This window comes from Etheostoma spectabile, chromosome 3, assembly GCF_008692095.1.
Source record: "Etheostoma spectabile isolate EspeVRDwgs_2016 chromosome 3, UIUC_Espe_1.0, whole genome shotgun sequence".
Lineage (NCBI taxonomy): Eukaryota > Metazoa > Chordata > Actinopteri > Perciformes > Percidae > Etheostoma > Etheostoma spectabile.
In genome coordinates this window covers 1559704-1583252 of record NC_045735.1, presented here as the reverse complement: position 1 = coordinate 1583252, position 23549 = coordinate 1559704, and the positions used below count along the sequence as shown (strand labels likewise).

At 40.5% G+C, this 23549-nt stretch overlaps 2 protein-coding genes across 2 annotated transcripts in view; one reads left to right on the top strand and one right to left on the bottom strand.

Moving 5' to 3' along the window:
• kcnk6 (potassium channel, subfamily K, member 6) overlaps positions 1-13513 on the top strand; it is a 14933-nt gene extending 1420 nt beyond the window's left edge. Inside the window, exons 2-4 of the mRNA XM_032512076.1 lie at positions 3412-3804; positions 12921-13185; positions 13281-13513. Of these exons, the coding sequence (XP_032367967.1) occupies positions 3412-3804; positions 12921-13185; positions 13281-13344 (722 nt within the window). The 3' untranslated portion in view covers positions 13345-13513. The remainder of the gene's footprint in view (positions 1-3411; positions 3805-12920; positions 13186-13280) is intronic.
• A 4866-nt stretch (positions 13514-18379) lies between these two features.
• sertad3 (SERTA domain containing 3) lies at positions 18380-22436 on the bottom strand (the record flags this gene model as incomplete). Its single annotated transcript, XM_032512078.1, is given in 2 exon segments — positions 18380-19931; positions 22012-22436. A coding segment is annotated over 1 exon segment (1035 nt). The 3' UTR covers positions 18380-18889.
• Positions 22437-23549: the final 1113 nt, after the last annotated feature.

Here is a 23549-nt window from a genome sequence, read left to right as displayed (position 1 = left end):
GTGTGTGTCAGTCATTATTGCAAAATGTGTTCCTGGAGACACCTACTGTAGCGGCAACTACCACAGAAGTGGATTTGAGTATTTTGCCAGATGGTTATATGTCTATGGGTGACAAAATCTCTCCACAGACGAGATGCAGTGACAAACCTTTACATGTGTGTAGTTGAGGTCAGACTGAAGGCAGAGTTCGAAGATCGGTATGGTCCAGGCAATGGAACAGTTGATGTTATGACAAATTGCATCAATGGCTTTATTTTGCATTTCAAAAGTCACAATGACTTGGAACCATGTGACCTTCGTTTTTATGTATTTCCTGTTAAAACAAGATGTCATATACTCACACAGCATTCAGGGATGGGAGGAAAACATGCACTGGTTTAATGGTATTTCTTTAAACCAATCAAAATCCCCCTGGGCGGTGCTAAACTCCTCACAGAGCCTCACAGATAGTCTAGCTAACCGTCTGGATTTCCCCTCCAGACATCTGAGGAGCAGTTTGGCATCTATATGAGCAAATACAATCCCTCAGTCATGTGGTAGCTGGTTTTAAGTCCACCATCAACGGTTACAATTTTAAGGCTTATACTCTAATTGTCAATAGAAAAATTGCTTTGTATTTTTACTTCCAGAACTCGCTGTGGGTGGGACTGTTGAGCTCTATAGTCCTCATAAATCCAACGGATTTAAATTTCCGACATTAAAAAAAGCATAAGGAAATTACATTACGAAAATACATGCATCAAACGGAATTTCCTGCAGCGCCGAAGCATGTTTGAAACGTTTACTGTTTGTCAGGGTGAAAAGAGCCGTTTTTTTCATTTAATTTTCCTTTCATAATGAAAACATGTTGGACAGAATGCAGTAAAAACCATTTATTTAGTCCATTATTTTGGTTTTTGTCTGTTATAGACTTTCTGAGAAATAATAATCCTAAAGCCTTTGGATGCATGTTTTTTTTCTGGTAGAATGAAAAGAAATAAGTCTAAGATTTTTTTAAATACTGTATTTACATAGAATTTGGGATTTTTAAACTAAACTTTACAGAAATCATCTCCCTGCATCCATGACTAGGAAAAAATAATATGGACAATTCATGGTCCAAATTACATTTTGTGTTAAGAGGGAAGGAAATAGGTTAGTTTTTCAAGTAAAAAAACAAACAAATATTCTGGAATGTTTTTAACAGATAGATTAAAGTGTATTAGACTCTGTATTTGGTTTCATTTTAATTGTCAGAATTCAAAACCCCAAAAGTCAAAGCCTGCAATTATCTTACAGGGTTTTCCCCAGTGTATTGCAAACCATGCCTAACTTACCCCCCACCCGGACTAAGCCACTGCGTATTATTATTTTTTAAATGTATGTGAAGATGTTTTTTAAAACTCCAATTAAAGTGGGGCGACTCAGTTAGAAACTTACACAGCCATGTTTTCAAATCTCCAGTTAGCTTAAGGACTGACTTAATGTGGCCCTATGGAATCTGGGTTTAGCTTTTTTTTAAATTCTCAATTCCTAATGTTATCACAGAAGCTTTTGGACTTTACATTAATGCCGCTATTAGTCTGTGATTGGGAAAAAAAGACACTTGCCACCGGGCTAAACAACATTTCTGGGGTAAATCCCGGCTTATGAAGTTTTGACAGGCACTGCCAGTGTCCACGCTACCAGGACTCACGACTAAAATACTGCAGCATCATCGCAGTAACATCTCACGGATATGCTCCTGGGGGCTTCATTCCAAGCTTCTGTGCTGTTTTAGTAAACTAATATTTAAAAAAAACACTGCTGCTCACATGGGACATGCAAATGTATGAAGCAGAACAGAAATCACCTTTGTTTACAAGAGCAGTTTGGTTGCTCTACTCTATGGGAGACATTAACTTCTTTCACAATACTGCATGTGTTTTTACTTGTGTCACACTTCCTCAAATGTTATCTTTTTAACATGTTTAGTTGCCAACACAAGCAGTCAGATGATCATGCAGGTTGTGAACAAACCACCAGTTTATTAGCTTGCCCTTCTTTATCTGGAGGTAAAACCAGAAGTAGTCTCGCATTGTCAGACCTTCCTCCACAGTGCTGCGAAGGAGGGTCTGGTGACTCCACACAGCATTCCAGGGGTGGGAGAAAAACATCTTTTTATTTTTTTCATTTCTTTAACCAAACACACTCGGACTGGACAGATAGTTTAGCTAGCTGTCTGGATTTACCCTGCAGAGATCTGAGGAGCAGGTAACCCTAGTCCTCATTAATCGAGTTTAAGATGTCAACACAAAGAAAGCCCAAGTTAATGGACAGAGTGAGATCCAGCGGAATTTCTGTCAGAAACGGAGTAATCCCAGAAGTGGAGCGTCGTTGTAGACTAAACCAGAAGTGAACAAACACACAGGATGCCATTTGTTGTTTTTATAACCCCTCGTTGTATCAAATAACTGTGCACAACTACAGTAGGAAGGTTAAAGTGGAACTACGGAGTTCCGCAAAATCGGATTGTGGAAGCTTACTATGAATAGATTCAGAAGTAGGTAACATTTGCCTGTTTTGAATTTTTTTAGTGAAACCGTGAGTTTGTTAAGCATCATCTCACAGGTGGCAGGTGAGACGCAGAAAGACCACAAAGACACACAGACAGCACCAAGAGACAGGTCTGCTTCGATCAGTCTCTTTAGTCCAGGAGTCAATGCATTTCCTTCCTTTTTTTTTTTTTCATAAAACATTTGAAAAGCTGGTTTTATTTTTTAATCTTTTAAAGCTTGCATTGTTTACGTCCATGTTTGCTAGCTAGCAGTCTTCTTTCTTGTTGCCCCCATGCTCATGCAAGAGTTGAAGATCTGCTTAAAAATTCTACTATTGGTTGAAAATCTTTAAGCTTGGTTCGTTCATTGGGTCATTGTAAAGACACATGAGAAATTATTTCATTAAACCTTTTTGAATGATTTTATTGCCTATTGTTCATGTATTGTGTTTGCAAGTTTTTACCTTCTGACTGCTGGTATGTGGTGTGTGCGGTGTTTTGTGTTGCGGAGTATGTGAACTGTGCACGCAAACTGTGTGAAATGTATGATGATAACTGGTGTTGGGTATATGAATAATACAAGCACTGTTCTGCACAAATGAAGTTCCTAACGGATTTATAAAGTTCATTGAATTGAATATTTTCTCCACACAGCTGCAAAAATCAGATAATTTAATATGAGTGAGGTTTATTGACCATAAATTCCCAAAATAAGTGTAAAACTGGGGTTAATTAGTTGGTTCTAGTTGTGAATATACTGGTGGTAATGGGGAAGGAAAATGCCAAAAAGTGAAAACCATGTCCAAAAAAGTGTTCATTTTGACCCTGGAGGACAACACAGGTTAAGAATTATTCTGAATGCACAACATATCTGTCCTCTTCCTTTTTATCTCCAGGATATGGTCAAACCACTCCGCTGTCTGACACGGGGAAAGCTTTCTCCATCCTCTACGCCTTGATAGGAGTCCCTTTCACTATGCTGGTGCTCACCGCCTGCGTCCAGAGGATCATGTGTCCTCTGGTCCTGTCTCCCGTCAGCCTCCTGCAGCGGTCTGGCATGGAGCCTCGGCCGGCCACGTTTGTCCACTTCCTGTTGCTGCTGCTTCTGGTGGTGTTGTGCTTCTTCGTGGTGCCGGCGGCCGTGTTCAGCTCGGTGGAGTTGTCCTGGTCGTTCTTGGACGGCATCTACTTCTGTTTCATCTCGCTGTGCACCATCGGGCTGGGAGACTTCGTTCCGGGGACGCAGCCCGGGCAGAAGTACCGGCAGCTGTACCAGGTCACCGTCATGGGTGAGTGCTGTTGTTGTCACGTCCCTCATAGATATGCATTTGTCCAGTCACCCAACTCTAGTACAGCCAGATTATTAGTATTATTATTATTATTATTATTATCACATGACAAAGTACAGAAACCTCAGACTAAAGCGCAGAACATCCACATTTTTTATCAATATTTTTATTTTTCACATTTTGCAGAAATTAGAAACTCTTAAAACCAAATCCCCCACTTCCCAAATACCAGACATAGACATAAAGACGCTGTACAGAACCAGGTGTCCGTAAGGAAAAAATAAATAGCATCAAGTTAATATAAGATTACAAGATGCATACTTTTTTTTTTTTTTTTTTTTTTTTTTTTACATTGCCATGTTGTCTGATTCCATTATTTTGACAGAAATCAAGAAGGGGCTGTCAGCTATTTTAAAATTTCCCAGTAGACCCTCTGAGTGTGTGTCTAATTTTCTCCAACTTAAGATGGCACATGACTTCCCTTATCCACTGGCTAATTGTCGGTGAAATAGGGGATTTCCATTTAAACAGTGCCTACCCTGAAGAGTGCAGAAGGTGTTTTCCGGAGCCACACCTAACAATGCAATAAATGGGGACGGCACTACTACCTTTCCAAAGGTCTCAAAGATATTAAACCACAACATGTCAAGCCTTGGACATTTACAGAACATATGCCGCAGAGTGGTGGGAGCCGGCCTACATCGATCATATGTGGGGTCTATGTGAGCTTTCATCCTAGAAAGGCTGACTTTAGACCAGTGAAGACAATAGACAATTTTAAATTGTAATACAGCATGTCTAAGGCATATGGATGATAAGAAAATTCCCTTTTATTGTTTTGTGACAAGTGTCCTCTGAAATTGGTTCTGTCTCCCAGTTGTTTTTAAGTAGAACATCTACATTTTTAAAGTCATATTTGCCCTTTTTAAAGTTAAGCCAAAAAGTAAATCCTTTACACTGAATTTCTTTGAAAGTGGCAGGCTTCTATCAGCGCATCAGTGTCCTCATACTTGTCTTTTTACTAGTGTCTAGTGTGTCTTATGTATTTTAAACTTGTTTTACAAAAACCGCAAACTGGTCATACAAGTGTCATGTATCCTTTTTCTTTTTTTTTTTTCTTTTTTTTTCTGTCACGTCTGATGTTTAACACGTTCTAAAGTTAGTCTGAATGTTTCAACGGTCACAGTAACAAGCTCACACACTTCCTCCATCTTTGCGGCTTTGACGTCTGCAGGATATTTGATAAGAAGGTGTTGTCTCATCGTGATTCGGGCCACAATGTTTGACATATCAGCACCTGTTCACTGAGCAGACAAATTAGTTTTATATGCCTATATTTCAGTTGGTGCAGATGAATTGGTACTCACACGTGGAATTTACCATAGACGTGTTGTAAAATATTGACAAATGCCAGACGTTGCTCACTTCCACTGTCTAGCTTATTGTGATACAGTACAGAAATTAAGAAATGTCAGAAATTATAATACTCTAATTATTACAGTTGGGGTCTGATATCTTATGTTCTATACAGTGTCTATAGCTGCAGGTGAAGTGTACTGTCAGTCCTGGCCTCCTCCTCTTTGGTTGGTCTGGCTACATCCAAACGTCGGTCAGTTGTTTTGGTCATCTAGCCTGATGCTGCATCCTTCTGATAAAGATAATCAGCTGTTAACCCTCAAGTTGTCCTTGGGTCAAATTGACCCGTTTTTAGTTAATTTTTTTTATTTTTCTTTGTCACAAAAAATGGGCCGTTGAAATAAGACAACATTAAAAATATTAAAAACCTTTGGAAAAAAACACCCAAAACATAAAAAAAAAAAACACCCAAAACATTGAAAAAGTGCCAAAAATGTTGGAAAAAGCGATACTATAATTGACCATGGTTGACAGGAAGACAACACAAGGGTTAAATCAGCATACTAGGGCGGCTGTGGGTCATCTATTGATCACTGGGTTCTCTGTTCTATCCCCGGCATCTTCTGTTCACCCGCCGCTGGCCTCAGTTTTGCCGCTGTTTTATGAGAAACAAGTAAACATGAGTTTGACTTGTTTACAAGAAAGCTACACAGCGCAACTTGTCGGCAAACACCCAGGAGCTAACCTGATTGTAATTAGACGGAGCCCGTAACTAAACTGAACCATCTGTAACCTAAGAAAACAACTGCAGATAAGCAAGACAGGGTTTTTTTCCCCGATGGTTAGAAAGTAGGAACAACTCTGGCTACAGTCTGCACAGCAGCAGTTCATGTGGACCAAACTCTAATTCGTATTTCTTTGCTTGAACACAGTTTTCAAAAGTCCACACACTTATCCCATGGCTGGAACCACAACCGGCACAACCCTGGATTTACAGCACGCTGCTGTAAAAACAGTTAAGCACACATTCAAAATAGAATGGATTTTAGCCTTTTGCATTTTAATTTCTGCTGATTGCAATTTCAGCTGAAAGGCTGAGCCGGTGGGTGGCCAGGTAGCTCAGTAGGTAGAGCGGGCGCACATATATAGAGGTTTACTCCTCGACACAGCGGGTTCAACGCCGACCTGCGGCCCTTCGCTGCATGTCATTCCCCTTTCATACCTTCGGCTGTCCTGTCAAAAATAAAACGCCTATAACATATCTTAAAAAAAAAAAAAGACTGAGCTGGTGTCTTTTTTTTTAGACTCGTAAGTGAACACATACACACTATGTGATCAGTATGTATATTGTATAGGAAGAGTAACAGGGAGAGTGCTGGCCATGGAGGAAGACCTGAAGAAGACAAAAGTGTGTGTGTGTGTGGGTGTGGTGTGTGTTTGTGTTGTGTGGTGTGTGTGTTGTGTTGTGTGTGTGTGTGTGTGTGTGTGTGTGTGTGTGTGTGTGTGGTGTGTGGGTGTGTTGTGTGTGTGTGTGTGTGTGTGTGTGGTGTGGTGTGTGTGGTGTGTGTGTGTGTGTGTGGGGGTGGGTGTGTTGTGTGTGTGTGTGTGTGGTGTGTGGGTGGGTCATAATCTTACTTTTTTATAAACACATGTTTTTACACCAACAATGTTTATGCACTCTCAAACATCCTAACATAAATTAAAAGCCAGTTTTAACAAACACAGGCTCATCGGGATATTTTTATCGTTATTTGACTTCAATGATGTCTAAGAATATTCAACCCACTGCACTTTTGGCTGTATATGTTACATATGTTAATATGAAAACTAGTAAATCTCCTCAACGTTCCACTTCCGGGATTGCTCCGGATGTCCATTTCTGCCCTTGATGTCCGTTACCTTCCGCTTTCTTTGTGTTGTAATTCTAATCTCTGGTGGATTTCTGAGGACTATGGTTAACTGCTCCTCAGATCTCTGCAGGGTAAATCCAGACTGTCCAATCTGTCATTACGTCTAAACCTTTTGAACGGACACGTTCCACCAAAACAAGTTCCTTCCAGAGGCTATTTTACAGAGGCACCGTGGCTCCGTCCGGTGTTTGGTGCTGCCCAAGACGTTGATTGGTGTAAAGAAATGGCAATAAACCAGAGCAGCTTTTTTTCCTCCCATCCTGGAATGCTATGTGGCCTTCCCAGACCCAACTCCGTAGCGCTGTGGGGGAAGGTCTAACATCACACTATATGGAAACTAACGGGGCTCACGGTGAGTCTGGTCCGGGTTTTGTCCTGTGAAGATCACACAGAGCAGCTACATGCCTGCAGAGCTGCAGATGAGAGCACGTACGCCAGAATATATGGCAGACCCGGCATTGTGGTGATCTGAAAAGGCACAGACTTCTCTGCTGCAGACACTCTTCCTCTGCTTACTCTTTCAAGAGAAAAGAAGATGATGCAGCGTTTTGTTAAGTAAAGCAGGCGAGATGCAATGTCCTGAAAAAGGCCTTCATAGCATGATATGGACAACATTGGCCGGTTATGACTAGTCCGTGCAGGTTGTTTTATGCCAATGGATAAAAAGGACATCAGAGGAAGAGCTAATTTTTTCTCTCAAAAGTATGTCTTGAGAGAATAACACAAAGGTTGTAAAAAGTCATCAAGTCTGCGTGTGGTCTCAATTCTCCCCTCTGATGTGAGAAGTAGGACCTTATCAGCCCTTCCCTTTTTTTCGGTAACAGTTCAGTGGCTGAGAAGTGGGTTCCCCAGAAATGAAACTGCTCTCCGAGCTATCTGTTAGCTGTCTGGAAAGTTGGAGCACACTCCTCTCTGTCGCTTATTTTAAAATTATCCGACTTTACAGAGAATTTCAGCAGGGAAATGATCCCAGAAGCATTTGTGGCTGCTCTTCTTTGTTTTCTTTTTTATTGATGAGTTGTATTAAGTTTGGAGGAAGTTAATTAACAACACTGGCTCTATGGGTGGCTCTGTCGGCCTGTTAGTTGCTGTAAGTTAGTTGCTCATTCACATTGGTCCTGTCTGAAATATCAGAAATCAACTACTGTAGGGCTGCAGCTAATGGTTGTCTTCACTGTTGATTTAATTTGATTATCCGCGACTATAAACTGTCAAAACATAGTGTACAAATATCCAAAGTGATCAAGTTGATGTGTTTAGATGTCTGCTTTTGTACAACCGTTATTTATTTATTTATTTATTTATATATTTTATATATATATATAGATATATATCTATATCTATCACTTTATTCTATCATATTGCACATTTCCCATTACATCATGCTGGGATCAATAACTTATGTATTGCACAATACCATAGCAAATTAAAAAAATATTGCACCAGTGCTCTACTAGATATTGCACGTCCTACAACCATAATGATGAGTACTACAAATAGTACCTATGCTTAGACTCAGCACATTCAACCCCCCCCCACCCAACACACACACACACACACACACATACACACCTCTTATCTTTAATTATTTAGTAGTTGCTGATTATCTTTTTTTGTTTGACGGATGGCGGCATCCTGGCATTTTTATTAAACATGTTTTAGGAGCAAGTTGCAGAATAAATGTGTTGTGATATTTTAAAGAACATTGCACCTGCATTTTGATAGTTAGCAACTTTCTAGAGTGTGTTGGCTTGACGGTATGGACAGGAAAATCTAATCCTTACCGTCACATGGTTAGGTTGTGGTTATTTTCATAGGCCTGCTCGGGTGCTTTTTTTTTTTTTTTTTTTTTTTCTTCGTCTGAATTGAATCAGGGTTGGAATGACCTTTTGTCCAAATGCGGACATTTCCCCCCCCCCCCCCCCCTCTGTGGTCTCAGTCCGAGAGCTCTACAGTAAATTAATTAATATCCGACACTAAATGCTCAGAGAACCACCTGTTGAGGTGAATTTGGTCTGCCGAAATTAAGGAAATGAGTCGTTCTGCATTTCACATGTTTTTGTGATCAGTTTTGTTCATTTGTGCCATTCAAATTTTTTACAATAGAAACAGTTGTAAGTGACTAAAATTTGGTTTTGTGGCCATTGCGGACATGAAGATTGTGTTTGACTGAGTGTTGATACACACTTTCCCGCCCCTATTGCCTTTAAAGAGGGCCTAGGCCGCTGGGCCTAAACCTTCCATAATAACTTTCCAGCATATTGCAATTCAAGTGCTCTGAGAAAGAGAACTAGACTTCAGTACCTCCTCTTTAACGCTTTATCTAAATTTAAATAAAGAACTTTCTAAAAAAAAAATGTAACCTTAATTATTCAGGAAAGGTTCACTGAGAGGCAGCCTCTCTTTTGCAGGAACACCCTGACCACATTCATACCTGGAAGCTGCCCAGTACAACCACAGTCTGATCTGCTGCCACTGGTTGGGGGGTTAAGGGCCTTGCTCAAGGGCTCCACAGTGGTGGTAATAAGGGAGGGACCAGCGCTGCTGTTTCCCTATCTTTCTGGACGGCTCCCGAGAAGCTTTGTGCTGGGTATGATGGACTTATGGTGTTGTCATTTATACATGTTTGTTTGGTTTGTGGTTTTTTGTCTATTTTGTTGAACGGCCTTTAACATATTGGAGTTACTGTCATCTTTTCTTGATTGTTGTCTGTGTGAGTGGCAATGACAAAGCCAGGGGGTGGGGGGGGGGGGGGGGGGGGTGGGGGGGGGGGGGGGGGGGGGGGGGGGGGGGGGGGGGGGGGGGGGGGGGGGGGGGGGTGGGGGGGGGGGGGGGGGGGGGGGGGGGGGTGGGGGGGTGGGGGGGGGGTGGGGGGGGGGTGGAGGGGGGGGGGGGGGGGGGGGGGGGGGGGGGGGGGGGGGGGGGGGGGGGGGGGGGGGGGGGGGGGGGGTGGGGGGGGTGTAAATGTTGCAGTTGTATGTTTTGTTTTTTGAAAAATTTTAAAATTGGTGCCAATCACAAAAACAAACTTGACTCTAAAATAGCTTTACAGGCCCACAATTTTGGAAAGAAAACAGGATTGTAATACGTAGAGTTTATGCATTACAATGAAGGAATAGTGCTCGTTAGAACTACTTTTCCCGTAAAATGTCTACCCTGGATTAGATTTTTATAGTAGAGAGACCCTGGTGGACACAGTCGAAGTTGCTGTGTGTTCTACTGTGTCCCGTCCTCGGCCAGTCCCTTGACTTCCGTTTGGAGGGAGACCCAGCCGTTCACACGGAGCAGCCGGGCTGTTTCCTCATCCCACAGGCTGCATTGTGTAATGATGATGTAGGGCGAGTCAGATTATTAACCCACGCGGCCCCTGCAGGTTTTGTGAGGAAAAGGATTTAGTGACTGCCTGCAAGATGTTTCCTGGAACTGGTGGTGTTTCCCCAGCTGAACTACTGTAATTGATCTTATGTAAATGTGTTCTTGTATATACACACCCTATATTGTAGTAGTTAGATTTAAATGAGGACCAACTTCCAGTAAATTGTTTTTTACATTTAACTTTTTTTTTTAAGATTATTTCTTTAGGGGCTTTTTTCCTTTTTTTTCATTGTAGTGACAGTGGATGGACATGAAAGGGAGCGGGGGGGGGGGATGAGATTCAAACCCTGGCCGTTGCGGGACTCAACATGGGGCGAACGCTCTTACTGGGTGAGCTAGAGGCCGACCCTAACATTTAACATTTTCATCATTAACATTATAATTTTACAATTCACTGATTACAATCCATCCTTTAGTGAGGCAGTGGAGGTTTTGAATAGTATTCCGCAATGACTCTCTTAATTTCCTATTATTATTTTCCAAGAATAGCCTATACTTTGTCGTCATATAAAATATTCCGATTTTGAAGTTATGCAATGCAAAGGCCCCAAACATGTTGTTGTTGTTGAATCTGCAACGTTCAAAACCGTTGTTTCAAGGCTTTTCCCTGAGAGCAAAGCATTTCTGGTGTTGCTGAAGAGCAAATATTTAGTTTGGACAGTCAAAGTCCTTTGACTCCTTGTGTTCTGTTTTGACCCTGATGCAGTTTCACATTGAAGGCTGGCAGGTTGAGTTTTATTCAAGTACAGTTATTCATTAAAAGTGTTAATAAGGAGATATTTATTCTTATCTGTTCTTTAAATCCAATTCCAGGTACTGTAAGTTGCATTGAGGTTTTTGCAATTCAATTCGTAAATGTGCCTTCCTGAAACCTGCAGATGGAAAGCACAGAGGACTAAAGCTAACTTTATATTCCCCTGAGAGAGCGGAGGCCTCTGTAATCCTATACCGAGCTGGCCTCCTCGTATAGTGAGAGACCATTGTCCAGGATCGGGACTGTGGGGTTATGTGGGGCAGTGCGGTGCTTACATGTGACAGGAGAAAACCACATGGCTTTTCTTTTTTTCAAGGCAACCAACCAGAGCGGAAATAACAAATGCTGAGCAGATTTTGTTTTCACCTATGCCACACACTTGAGGGCACTTTTGTCCTACTTTTTGGTGAAATGGACTTACTAAAATAGTTTTCTCAGTCCACGGCCCAGTGAATGCCAGACTTTGACATTAATCCCTCGACTCTTTACTGGCTGCATTTTCCGAGTTAAAGCAGTCAGGAATGGAACAGACTGTTTTTAATGCGAATGGGAGTAAACTAGATTTACAGCTAGATCAGATTTAGAGTTCGGCCTGATAACATGGTAGTTTCCTCTGTCTTTTTTTCTATGATCGTTACAACAAAACAACCATTTATAAAGAATATTATTTTACATGTGTTCATAATTCTGTTTTTAGTCAAATGAAAAGGCACTAAGCTGAAAAGCAGGAGTGTCTGTGAAAGCTTCACATCGCTGCTGGGTGTGAAACGACGGCTCTGTGTTGCACGTAAAGGAAATACCACACGTCCCCACAGCATGGTAACACGTTTACACTAAACCAGAGGGGCGCTTTGTTTTTACAGCTACTCCATGAATGCAGCTAGCGATGAACGATTAATCGAGATTTGAAAGAATGGATTCGCTAATCGTGAAGGCCGCGATTATTCGAATGTGAATATTTAGTGGAATGTTTGGTTTAACTTTTTTTTTTTTATTCATTACATTAAAAAAAAAAAATTATACGATAAATGCTGGAATAGTGTTACATATCACAGACTGTTTACAGAAATGTCCAATTTTCAGTGGGTTTTATTTATTTTTACTTCATTTAACGTGATCGCAGATGGTGCTAAATGTAGAAGCTGCCGTTAAACTGAGGCATATTAGAAATGTCCGTTTACAGGAAATTACTGAATTTTTTTTTTTTATTGAAATGTATTTTTTTATTATTGTAACTTTACCTTTTGTGATAAACGTTCTGTGTTTGACTGTTCAATGTTCCACGCTTATTAAAAGCTGGTGAGTCATATCTATGTCCTCATCCCTGCTAGAAATATAGAGCAGTTTTTTATGGGTTCTCATGTTATAATGCATGAAGTATTTTATGTGTTACACAGTGAATATTGAACTTTAGCGGGAAAAACTTATCATCCAATATGTGTCAGAAAAATCACAATTTGATTTTTTTTTTTTTTTTTTTTTTTTTTTTATCAATGGCTTAGCCCTAACTGCCATCCCATCCAGCAGCCACTTTATGGGTGATGGCTAGCAGTCTTATTCCATTTGAGGGTTTTTTTTTCAGAAACGGTTAGAAAGTCCGATTCAGGTAAAGAAAAAAAAAAAGAACTATATTTTCTATATTTAGAATATATTTGCACATTGTTGTGTTAAATAAATTATCCCCTGTGACATTTGTCTATCCTCTCTCTCTCTCTCTCAAGTCTACCTGTTCCTGGGTCTGATGATGATGTACCTCCTCCTGCGCACCTTCCACAAAATGGCCGACCTGCACGGCCTGACCACCTTCCTGCAGCTGCCGCGCTGCGACGAGTCGGACCTGGAGGACGACAGGGAGCCCATCATCGAGGGCAAACCTGAAGATCAGACGCCCCCTTACCAGACAGAAAAAGAGGCCAACCAACGCACACCCCCAACTGAAGCCGGAAAATCCCACATCCCATTTCAACACCATCACACACCGGCAGCCTGGGGGAGGGGCATGGGGGCGTCTGTGTGTGAGGAGAAGGTGAGGAAAGGGAAGGCGGGTGAGCGCGGTGGGGGGGGGGGGGGGGGGGGGGGGGGGGGGGGGGGGGCGGAGTAAAAGAAGCAGCAGCTCTACCTCTGGCACTCACACTGGTGGGCTGAATCTGAATTCTTGTCCTAATCCTTTTTTCTTCTTCTTCTTCTATAGTCTCTTTGTTGAATGCATCCAGAGGCGAGAGCCTCATATAATGAAGAATTGAGATGAGTTTTAAGATTCAGCCTTTTTTGTGTGAGGACCGCCATTAAGTTTGTGAGTGGTTACTACACACTGCTTTCTGCACATGTATGAAAGGACTATCCTACCTTGACTACGGCAACCCGTCTGGGCTAAAAAATGTCATAACCGCTAGCGCTGTGTTCGCCATAATGGCTGCTGAGTTTACGGCCTCGGGATAGATAACACATGAAGGGCTTGATGTAAAAACTTTTGATACTTGGTTGGTTTTTAGATCACTTTTGTCTTGCATGCTATTTTTGTCATGTTGCTTTATGTGTCACCGGTCTGGGTTTGCTACTTTAGAATGAAATACAATTTTATTTAATTATAATAATTCAATGTTGGTGCCTAACACAATCGAGGATGCACTTGCCAACTTTGAATTTGTTTTTATTTGGGTGCATAGTTCCGCTCCTTCACTTTATATTTCACATGTGCATGAACCTCATTAACCAAACCTCCTCCAAACTATTGACCAGACCGGCCAATCATCTTTAGAGACAGGATTGACATCCACTCCCACTTGAATGCATCCACGTAAGCGCGACTTATCGCAACTGCAGTGAAACGACATGTGATACTGACATTTTAGATGACTTCCTCCAATAAAGGTCAAATGTCCTCCTACGCGGAGCATTTAAAACACCGGGGACGTTTACTGCAACGTGTTTAATCAGATTTCCTGTATGAAAGCTTTGACCTTCCTGCGTCTGGGTCAGCGTGGAAGAGCACAGCAAACCACAGGGGAGCACGGTTTGCCTCAGGACACGGGCTGTCCCCCTTTTATGGTGCTGCCCCCTTGTGTCTACATGGATGTAGCAAAGCATGTTGCCACATCTCCAGAGCACAGACTGTAAAAAGCTCCAGAGCAGTAATAAATAGGTTTAAAGGGTTGGAATAGAGGGATATGGAGGAAAAGGAAAAAATGGTGGTAAATAAAAAGTGATTTCAATTAAAAAATGTCATTGTTCTGTTATTTTTAGAGGTCATAAACCCTTGAAATGCACTTTAATATTTTACCATTTAAAGTTGTAAATGTATGAAAAGGCTAATTATATCCTGCTACTGTAAAATAAGTTGTCTTTGTCCATGTTGGTGTGTATGTTTGTAGTTTAACATTTATTTACATTGGATAACAATACATTAAAAGTAACTTTTTTTCCCCTGTACATTAGTTTGTTCTCATAATGCATCCTCTACTTCAATGAGATAGTTTGTACCATAAACTTGAAATGTGCAGTTTGAATTGTCTGTCGAGCGCTGTGACAGACATACTGCGTTGTGTTTTAAAGACGTTCAGAACTTGAACCTGTCCATACGTAAAACCCAGCAAAAAAACATGAATTGTTTTGTTCTCTGGTGTGTTTCCTGAGAGCAGAATCCAACACTGGCTCAATGTCCAAGTCCCTTATGAAATGAGGTATGTATAATATGATGTGGATATTTTGGCTCAAGTGTCTGAGAGCATTAAAGTATGTCTTTCAAGAGTGACAAAAAAAAAACAACCAATAAGACAAAGTGATTGCTTTCTCATTTCTAGATGGAGAGACTGTAGGCGACGCTGTCTCCAAGAATCCACGCGTTACCGGTCATACAGGTACAGTATTTGTGAAGTCCTCGTCTATTAGACCTCTGGCTGGAATAAGCACTAGATAAAAAAAGTTTTTTGTTTAGATTTTCAGACTCCCTGGATAGTCTTTCAGTGCTTAACTCCGCATCTTATGTGTGTGTGTTTGAAGCAGATGTGATCATGACACCCACGTTACCTAATGTCTGAAGTCTTTTACAAGGTAGCCTGTTGGCCTGGAGGTGGAGAAACTGACTTAACCCTTGTGTGGTGTTCATGTTCATGCGACACCACCAATGTTTCCGAGTCTGGTGGACCCATAGATATAATATAGAACAATAGAACAATAGATATGACGTGACATTATATAGATATGTCAATAGATCTCATGACATTATATAGAAGTCACTAGATATGACATATAGATATGTCAATAGATATGACATGACATTATAATAGATCACATGACCTTATATAGAAATGTCAATAGATATGACACTATAGAGATGTCAATAAATATGACATGACATGTCATATCTATTTTACAATTGCTATGGGTGGAACCACCATGTTATTAGCCTTTTAAATCAATACAGCATAATTTATGTACAAATACTTAAATGTTTACTTTAGCTCAATTACCAATGATCTATACATCATGTATGGTTCTCAATTGCCATTTATTATAATATAATATATAATTCTTAGAACTTAATCAGAACAGGTGAACTTGCTTGAAATGTAACAATTTTGTAACTGTGTGTGAGAATAGCAGGTGCAGAAAGATAAGTTTCATAGCACCTACATTTAAATGCTCAGGACCTGTAGACCGCATACGTATTAGCTATGTGTGTTAGGGGTGGGCGGATCGATCTAAATATCGATAGTATCGATGCCAACGCTGGTATTGGTATTTGATCGATACAACTGTAATTGAATCGATATTTTAATTTAGATATCTCTCCTCTAAGTTCACTATACTTTGCTTGTGTCTTCCACCTTCCTGAGCAAACGCCGCTTTCACATCTTGGCCCACATTGCTCCTCCTCCCCCTCCTGCTCCTCTGCTGTGATTCGTTGTTGTGTCGTCACGTGACTCACTGACACAACGCGCAGAGGAGCAGCGACTCGCTGTATTCATTCTACAGTGCCTAATAACTAATAATTTTGTGCACTTCAATACATTAATAAAAAAATATTGCCTAAAGAATTGATCATTCATTCACCTCAGAAATAATTAAATGCTCTCCCCTACACAAAAGAATTTTTTTTAGTAAAAAGTATATGTATTTGGTATCGGATCGATACCAAATTTTGCAGCATCGCCCACCACTGATGTGTAGGTGGGGCGTACCGTGTGCAGTCATTGAAAATAAGTTATGTTCTTCAGAGAAAATGAGCCAAGGCCAATAAGTTTGAGTTAGAAGAAACTAATTTCTTTTAGCACATTGAAAACAGGTCCCACAGAGCAGAAAACCTTACAAGGGTTAAAACTGAAACATCTCTGGTTGGAGAGTTTCAGTCAGTTATGAATTGTAATTCTCTTAAAACACTACTGCAGCTTTTCTTCAGGGTCGTCGGCATCAGACAGGAGTTATAACCACACGCAAAAATGCTGTTTATGTTCAGTTTCCACATCCATTTCAAACACCTGCTATAACACGCGCTGTATATACATTATAATGAATAAATCGTGTTGAACAAAAAATACAGCATGATTTAATTTTAACATTTTATTCAAAAACAGTGAAACACATTTCTTTTATATTAAAAAAAAGAGTCTAAATACATAGTGTCCAGGCATTCGGCCCTCGATTTCAAAACATAACCATTACAAATATTGGTAGAGAAAATAAAAGTAAATAAAATAACCGCCATGGCGGCACATTAATATAACATTGGGAAATTGTCAAATGTGGTATGAAATTAAATAATTACTCATTTCGTTAACAAAATATGCTATTTAACAATAGTTTCAGACTGCAGCCTAGCTATTCACAATGGACCTTTGCATAGAAAGCAACTTTGATCCATAAACGGGATAAAACCTGACCAAACGGGCATCATGTCCTTCCTGTATGGATCTCAGCGTTTCCCCGTCACATTTCAGCGGTGTTGGTTTAAATGCCGGACCAACACTTATAGGCTCAAAAGGAATAAGCTGTAATGTTACCACTGCTTAATAAATACAGAGTAAAAGACGAACATGACTTAGAAATGCATATTAATAACAAAAGTGCAATAATTCAGATGTAAACCAGACCAAACACGTGAACCCCACTAAAACAAGCAGAACCTGCCGATGAGTGAGCGACCGCTCACAGGGCGGAAGCTGGCACCACCTGGACTCTGTCAGCCAATGTGGCTCACAGCATGAAGCGAGTCGCCCACCACGACTCATTAACATTATTACATCTGTACAACAGAAGCTGTTGCGTAGTGGTTGTGACCTGAGCTAACGGGACACCTACAGTGGCTCTGTATGGTCACATTAAAACTACAGCCAGGCGATATGGAGAAAAATCACATATCCCGATATTTGACCAAATACCTCGATGATATTGCAGGTTCGACAATTGGTGCTTTCACAAAATATGCACACAATGAGATTTTCATAGTCATTAGTTATGTTGCTATAACTGTGGGTTAAGGCAAATAATGGAAGTCGGTGTTAAGAAAATAACATCACTCTACTGTAATGGAGCCTTTAAAACCAAGAAAAGACAAGATCAGGATATTACAACATCCAAAATTCAAGACCATATTTAGTCTCATATCTATTGATACAACATTGATATATTGCCCAGCCCTAATTAAAACCCATGATGTGCTGTATGCAATCACAGTACTGTAGGCTCCTTGAATAAAAGCATCTATTAAAGACATGAAATACACTTGAGCTGGACTGTGCATGTAGAAATTACAGAACATGCCACGTGCTCCTGTGTAATCCTACTGTAACTACTAGTTAGTGAAATATAACTGATGGGACAAGAATTGCCCAGTCAACATTAATCTTAAACAATTATACACAGTTAAATTTTCTTCTTCGTTTGTATCTGAATAAAACACTGGATTTCTTCTGACTAGAAAGCACATTGACCTGATCTCTTAGCACCTGATACCACCCCTGTTCGAACTGATAAATATGAGGTTAAAAGATTTCTTCACAGAAGTTTGACTGATAGGCATATTGGATCAACCGTTCTCCTTCAAACACCAGCCACATCGCATTCTCTCCGAACTCACGTTAACGTGTTACACTGGCGTGTTAAGTGATTCATCTCATGAATCACCCAACGCTCAGTCCACTGCATGAATCAGCACCAGTACGTAACTGGCTGCCGTTTTATTTTTTTATTTTCTTCTTACTCCAGATAAACGGGGATGTTCAATGTGAATGCAGGATTACTTGAAGCTGTGATGCATTTGATACATTTTAGGGCAACACTGCTGAAGTAATTTTCTCTCCATAGACAGTAATCACCTGTTCTCATTTGCTGAATAAATTCTGTTTTCTAATCAAACGACTCCTTTCCCTAGATCCAACTAGCTGAGTCACACTCAAAGCCCTAGAGAGCCGCTTTTTCACCAGTTCATTATGCACTGACTCATTGCTTAGCCATTGCACACCCACCTATGGAGCATTTCCTGTCTTACCATTTCTACATTTCTAGAGCATTCTTACTACTTTCTAAAGACCATAATACACTCTTTCTTCAGCAATATATAAAAACAACAAAGTGAATATTCAATGTGGATTGACAAACCAGCCGTTTGTCTTGAGAAGTCAGTCTTTTGTCCACTAACTTAAGTTAATGGGTGGTCAGGTTACGTCTTTACAGTATGAGGACGGTGAAGCAATCAGGACTCAACCAGGATCTCCATCAGATGCTCCAGCTCGAGTCCTTCTCTCACAAGATTGGGACTAGAGAAGGCTGGCGAAGAAGAGGATGAGGAAGACAACGGGCAGAATGAGGAGAACGAAGGCAGGCACTTTAGATTCTGGTTGAGAGAGAAGGGGTTTGAGGGGGGGAAAGAGGAGGAGGAGGAGAAAGGCTGCAGATACCGTAAGAGATCGTCCCCAGCCTGGTATCCACCTCCACTGCCTCGGAGCCCAAGCACTCCCATGTCTCTCTCCAGCAGGGATGTGTCTATATCCTGGAACAGATCCTCCACAGTGAGTTCACTGAGGTAGCTGGACCTCATCACTTCCACGCTGCTCTCCGGCAACCTCCACTCTTCGTGTTGCTCCCAGCTTCCCACATTACCTCTGACTGCCTGTTCCGAGGGCCCTGACAGGTTCTCCAAGGACCTGAGAGGTGTCCTTGGAGCTGCCTGTGGGCTCCCGTCAATGGTAGAGTCCAGTGCAGTGAGAATGGAGGAGATGGCAGCTGAAAGGGAGAAATCAGATTCCGTGGACATCGATCCCCAGTCCTCATCTTCGTCTTTTACAGATTGAGGGACGTTTGACGTACTTAAGTGGCAAGTTGCAGGAGACCTACTTGTAGCACTATTTGAAAAGTAATTCAAAGAAACCAGAGGGCAGCTGACAGGAGCCGAGTGGCTGCTAGAAAGCATCACTGCAGAGTGATATTTTGCTAGAGCCACTCCAGTAAAAGTACTCTCCTGGTGGTCAGATGAAGAGCTACAAAGTGGTTGTGGCACCTTCATGTCTACAGAGGGCGCACTACAAGCCTCAAGGCTGACCTGCCGCAGTGTGTTGGCTATCAGAACAGACCGCCGCAGGCTGGGTTCAGGTAGCTCCTGGCCATGTTGATACTTGTTCAGGGAAACTGAGAACACAAACTGGCGCTGGCTCTCCCAGGTAGGACTGCTCGGGTCTGAAACCTGCACGTCCTCTGGTGGGAGTTTACGCTTCTGCCCCTTCATGATCATCTTTAAACTGTGGAGGAAGGGTAAAACCGTTAAGTATGTATTGCTGCTAAAAAAAAGAAATCCTCTACGGTGTACATTTAGTAGTTTCTCATTGTCAAAACAAGGGATTTTTTAAAAGAAAACAAAAATGGAATAAGATAAGATTCAACTTTGTCTGTTCACACTGAAAGTTTAATCTGCAGTCAATAGGCAACATTTATATAAAAAAAAAACAAGCATGTACATTCACCCAACATCTGACACACCTTCAGTTGCACACACACCGTAAAAACCAATAAATAAAAAATAATGCTGAAATGCCAATGAGATAAGCATCCATGGAAATTTCATCTGGTACAAATAATCATTAAGGCTTCTCGAAGATTAGGATATGCTCGATTTTCTCTCTTTAATCTCGTTATACTTTTCCAAATCCAAAAACATTAATGTGGGCTCTTGCAGCCTGTGGTTAATATCATTTTCTAATCGATAACAAAAAAAGTAAAAAAAAGTTGCAGTCATACGGTCTGTCTATGACTACAACTTTCTACTTTTTTTTAATAGTGAGGGCAGCACTGTGTGTATTCAAATTCGGCAAAATGATTTGGCAAATAACTATTTAACGTTAATAGATGGCTGCGTTTGGATTAACTAGCTAGTTAGTTAGTTATCTGTTGAAAACACAAAGATGATATCTTGGCAAAATAAATAACTCAGTTTTTTAATAGTGATGTAAAGTAGCTAGCTAATGCGTTCATCGAGGTTTTCTTTTAACGCGAGCTAGCTTAGCTAACGATAGCCAACCGGTGTTAACTAACGTTACGGAAGGTTTTATCGGAAGTCATTGTAAACAAACATTATGAATGGATTTTTTAATGAGCTTATCGTTAAAAATAAGTTGGGTGTAACGTAACCCTGCAGTTCTTCAAAGTAGCTCTGTAGTAACGTTACCCCCCATTCACAAACACCGGTATAGGAGGGAAACTTCACGTTAGACCTTCTCAAATGAGGCCATTGAATAACGTTAACTAACTTGAATGAGCTCCCTTGATTAACGAGGCGACATTAGCTAAGTAACGAAGGTTAACACACTCAATAACATGGCGTTAAACTTTACACACAGTGTAATTGTAGCTAACGTTAGTGGTAGTTTACCTTTGAACAAACAGACCTGTTGAATCACTTTCCCGTCTCTCCTTGGTAACGTTAAGTTTAGTCGATAACGTTACCGTTGTTATATATCTCTCCTCCTCTTCGACCCCAAAAAACAATCCAACGTCGTATTCAACTCATTGGAAAATGAGTCAACGATTAAAAACAACTTCCAACTTTTGGTTTAAAACTTTAAACGCTACAACTTCGCCAACCGACTGCCTCTGTCTTCTCCCGCCCGTGATTTAAGTTTTACCACGCAAAGGTTGCAATTGGGGGCTGAATGTACCGAAAGGCATTCTGGGAAGTGAAGTCTATGGATGCCACATACAATAGTGTCGCTTTGCTAGACCCTCCAAGGACATACAGTACAACCAGAATAATTTGACCTTAACATACTTTTAATTATGTATATATATATATATATATATATATATATATATATATATATATAGGGCAAATAGATTAGTGATTATGTCACGATTTTATAGACTTGTACATTCACTCCCACCCTGATTAGTTTACGAAACAGACCGGTTTGTCAAGTTTGTCATTATGCAATTTGCATAGCACTAATTCCTAAAGGATTACATCACCACCAGAGGTGGCAATCCCATCCGCATATTGCCTTTAATGCGTGCGCGTGTGTGTGCGTGCGTGCGCGCGTGTGTGCGTGTGCGTGCGCGCGCTTTCAGGTTCAGGTTAAAATTACTGTAAGAAAAAAACTACAAAACTTCTCAAAGGATAATGCTACTGAACCGATCATGAATCAAAACAATTAACCAGATTGAAAAGGGATCTATACACGTAACGACAAAGCAAAACAGTGTTTAAAGTCTAGATCTTGCACATGTAGGAAAACTCGTTTTTAACCCTAATTCAAGTTCCAGTTGTCCAAATAGTCTTATTTCAGAGAGAGAGAATTAACGTTATTGACATAAATAAAACGTAATTACCAGAGAGCAGCAGTCGTCGTGAAGGAAAACGGCCAACAGCACTAGATCCACCTTCTACTGAAGTTAACCTTTAACATGTCAAAGCTTACTGTTTCGATTTCATTTCCACCACTTGACTTTACGCCACAAGAAGAACTAGCGAGTCAACTTTGAAAAACAGCTTTGGCTCCTCCTCGGCCTGTGTATTGGACAGCAAAGAAAAACATGTTAACACAAGTTAAAACATAAAACAGCTTCACGTACTCTGTCAGAATAAAACAAATTAGTCTGTCGTGCCTTTTTGAAACAGAACCCTAAGATAATAATACTGGAATTGCTCTTTTTAAGTGATATACTGAGCAATGGTGTACTGTTTGCGGGTAGCAAACTAGAATGAGATACAGCCAGACGGGCAGCAGACTCTATCATTTAAAAAAAAAAAAAAAAAATGATGGTTTTATTTTGAAGGACAAAAAGGTTTCCGGGTTACTTACGGCCACTTGACACATATTGTCAGCGGTAGTTTCACACTGTGGTTGCATAAAAGCTGACATGCCACTCATCTGACTACCTGCTGGTTGTCCCTTTTAAAAGGATATTTACTCACATGAGGTTGAACGGTAGGAGACACAGAGAGAAAGGGAAACTAGACGAGTGACTCTGCAAGTATTTTCATACCAAAACCAAAAATACAGAACAAAGGCTCATATTTGATAACACTGGTCCAATCCAGTTAGATTTTTGTACAGTAACCATTGTTACTGTACAAAACTGTTGTCCTTTTCATAGATTTAGCCTACATTTAACTAGTTCATGAATATGTATTATACTGGTTTCTAAACCTGCATCCAATAGTATTTCATTGTTTTTTCATCTCTTTACTCCGATAGAGCTCATTTGTTTTCCATTCTAAAATCAGTTTTTTTTTGTCACAAAAGAATTTTTAAATATGCGCTCAATTTAAGTAAAATGTGAGAATCATGGTGTAGCTCACATGTCTGCTGTTATGGCTCAACCTGATATAGTAAAGATTTTCCCTGCTTTCCAGAATATTACTCACTTGCAAAGGAATTGTTAGTAAAGTGCTTTACATTGAAATGCTTATTGTCAGAATGATCAAATCTTCCTCTGTAAGAGCTACTTTTTACTTAGTTTAAGACACAAGTACTCCGACATCTTTTCACTAACAGCAATTGTACTTTCAATAAGATTTGAGTACACTCATCTACTCAATTACTCATTCCCTCTTGTTATGTAAAGTGTAATGTAAATGATATAGATGATAAAACAGTATTAGTACAATTTATTATTATCATAGTTGTTTGGTCACTCTAGCAACAAAGAGCCTGCAGTGCTCATTCACGTGACACTTTCAGCACAACCTTTGGTGTAATAAAGTGTTTTTTATTTTCAGTGATAGGGAACAAAACATTCAGTATATAAAGATGGTTAAAGACACCACAGATGTAAAGCGATGCAAACAGCTACAGCAGCAATACATTGGCACTTGTTTTAAAATGTATCCTCAGTGCAGCTGATGATAACATTAAAATTAGTAC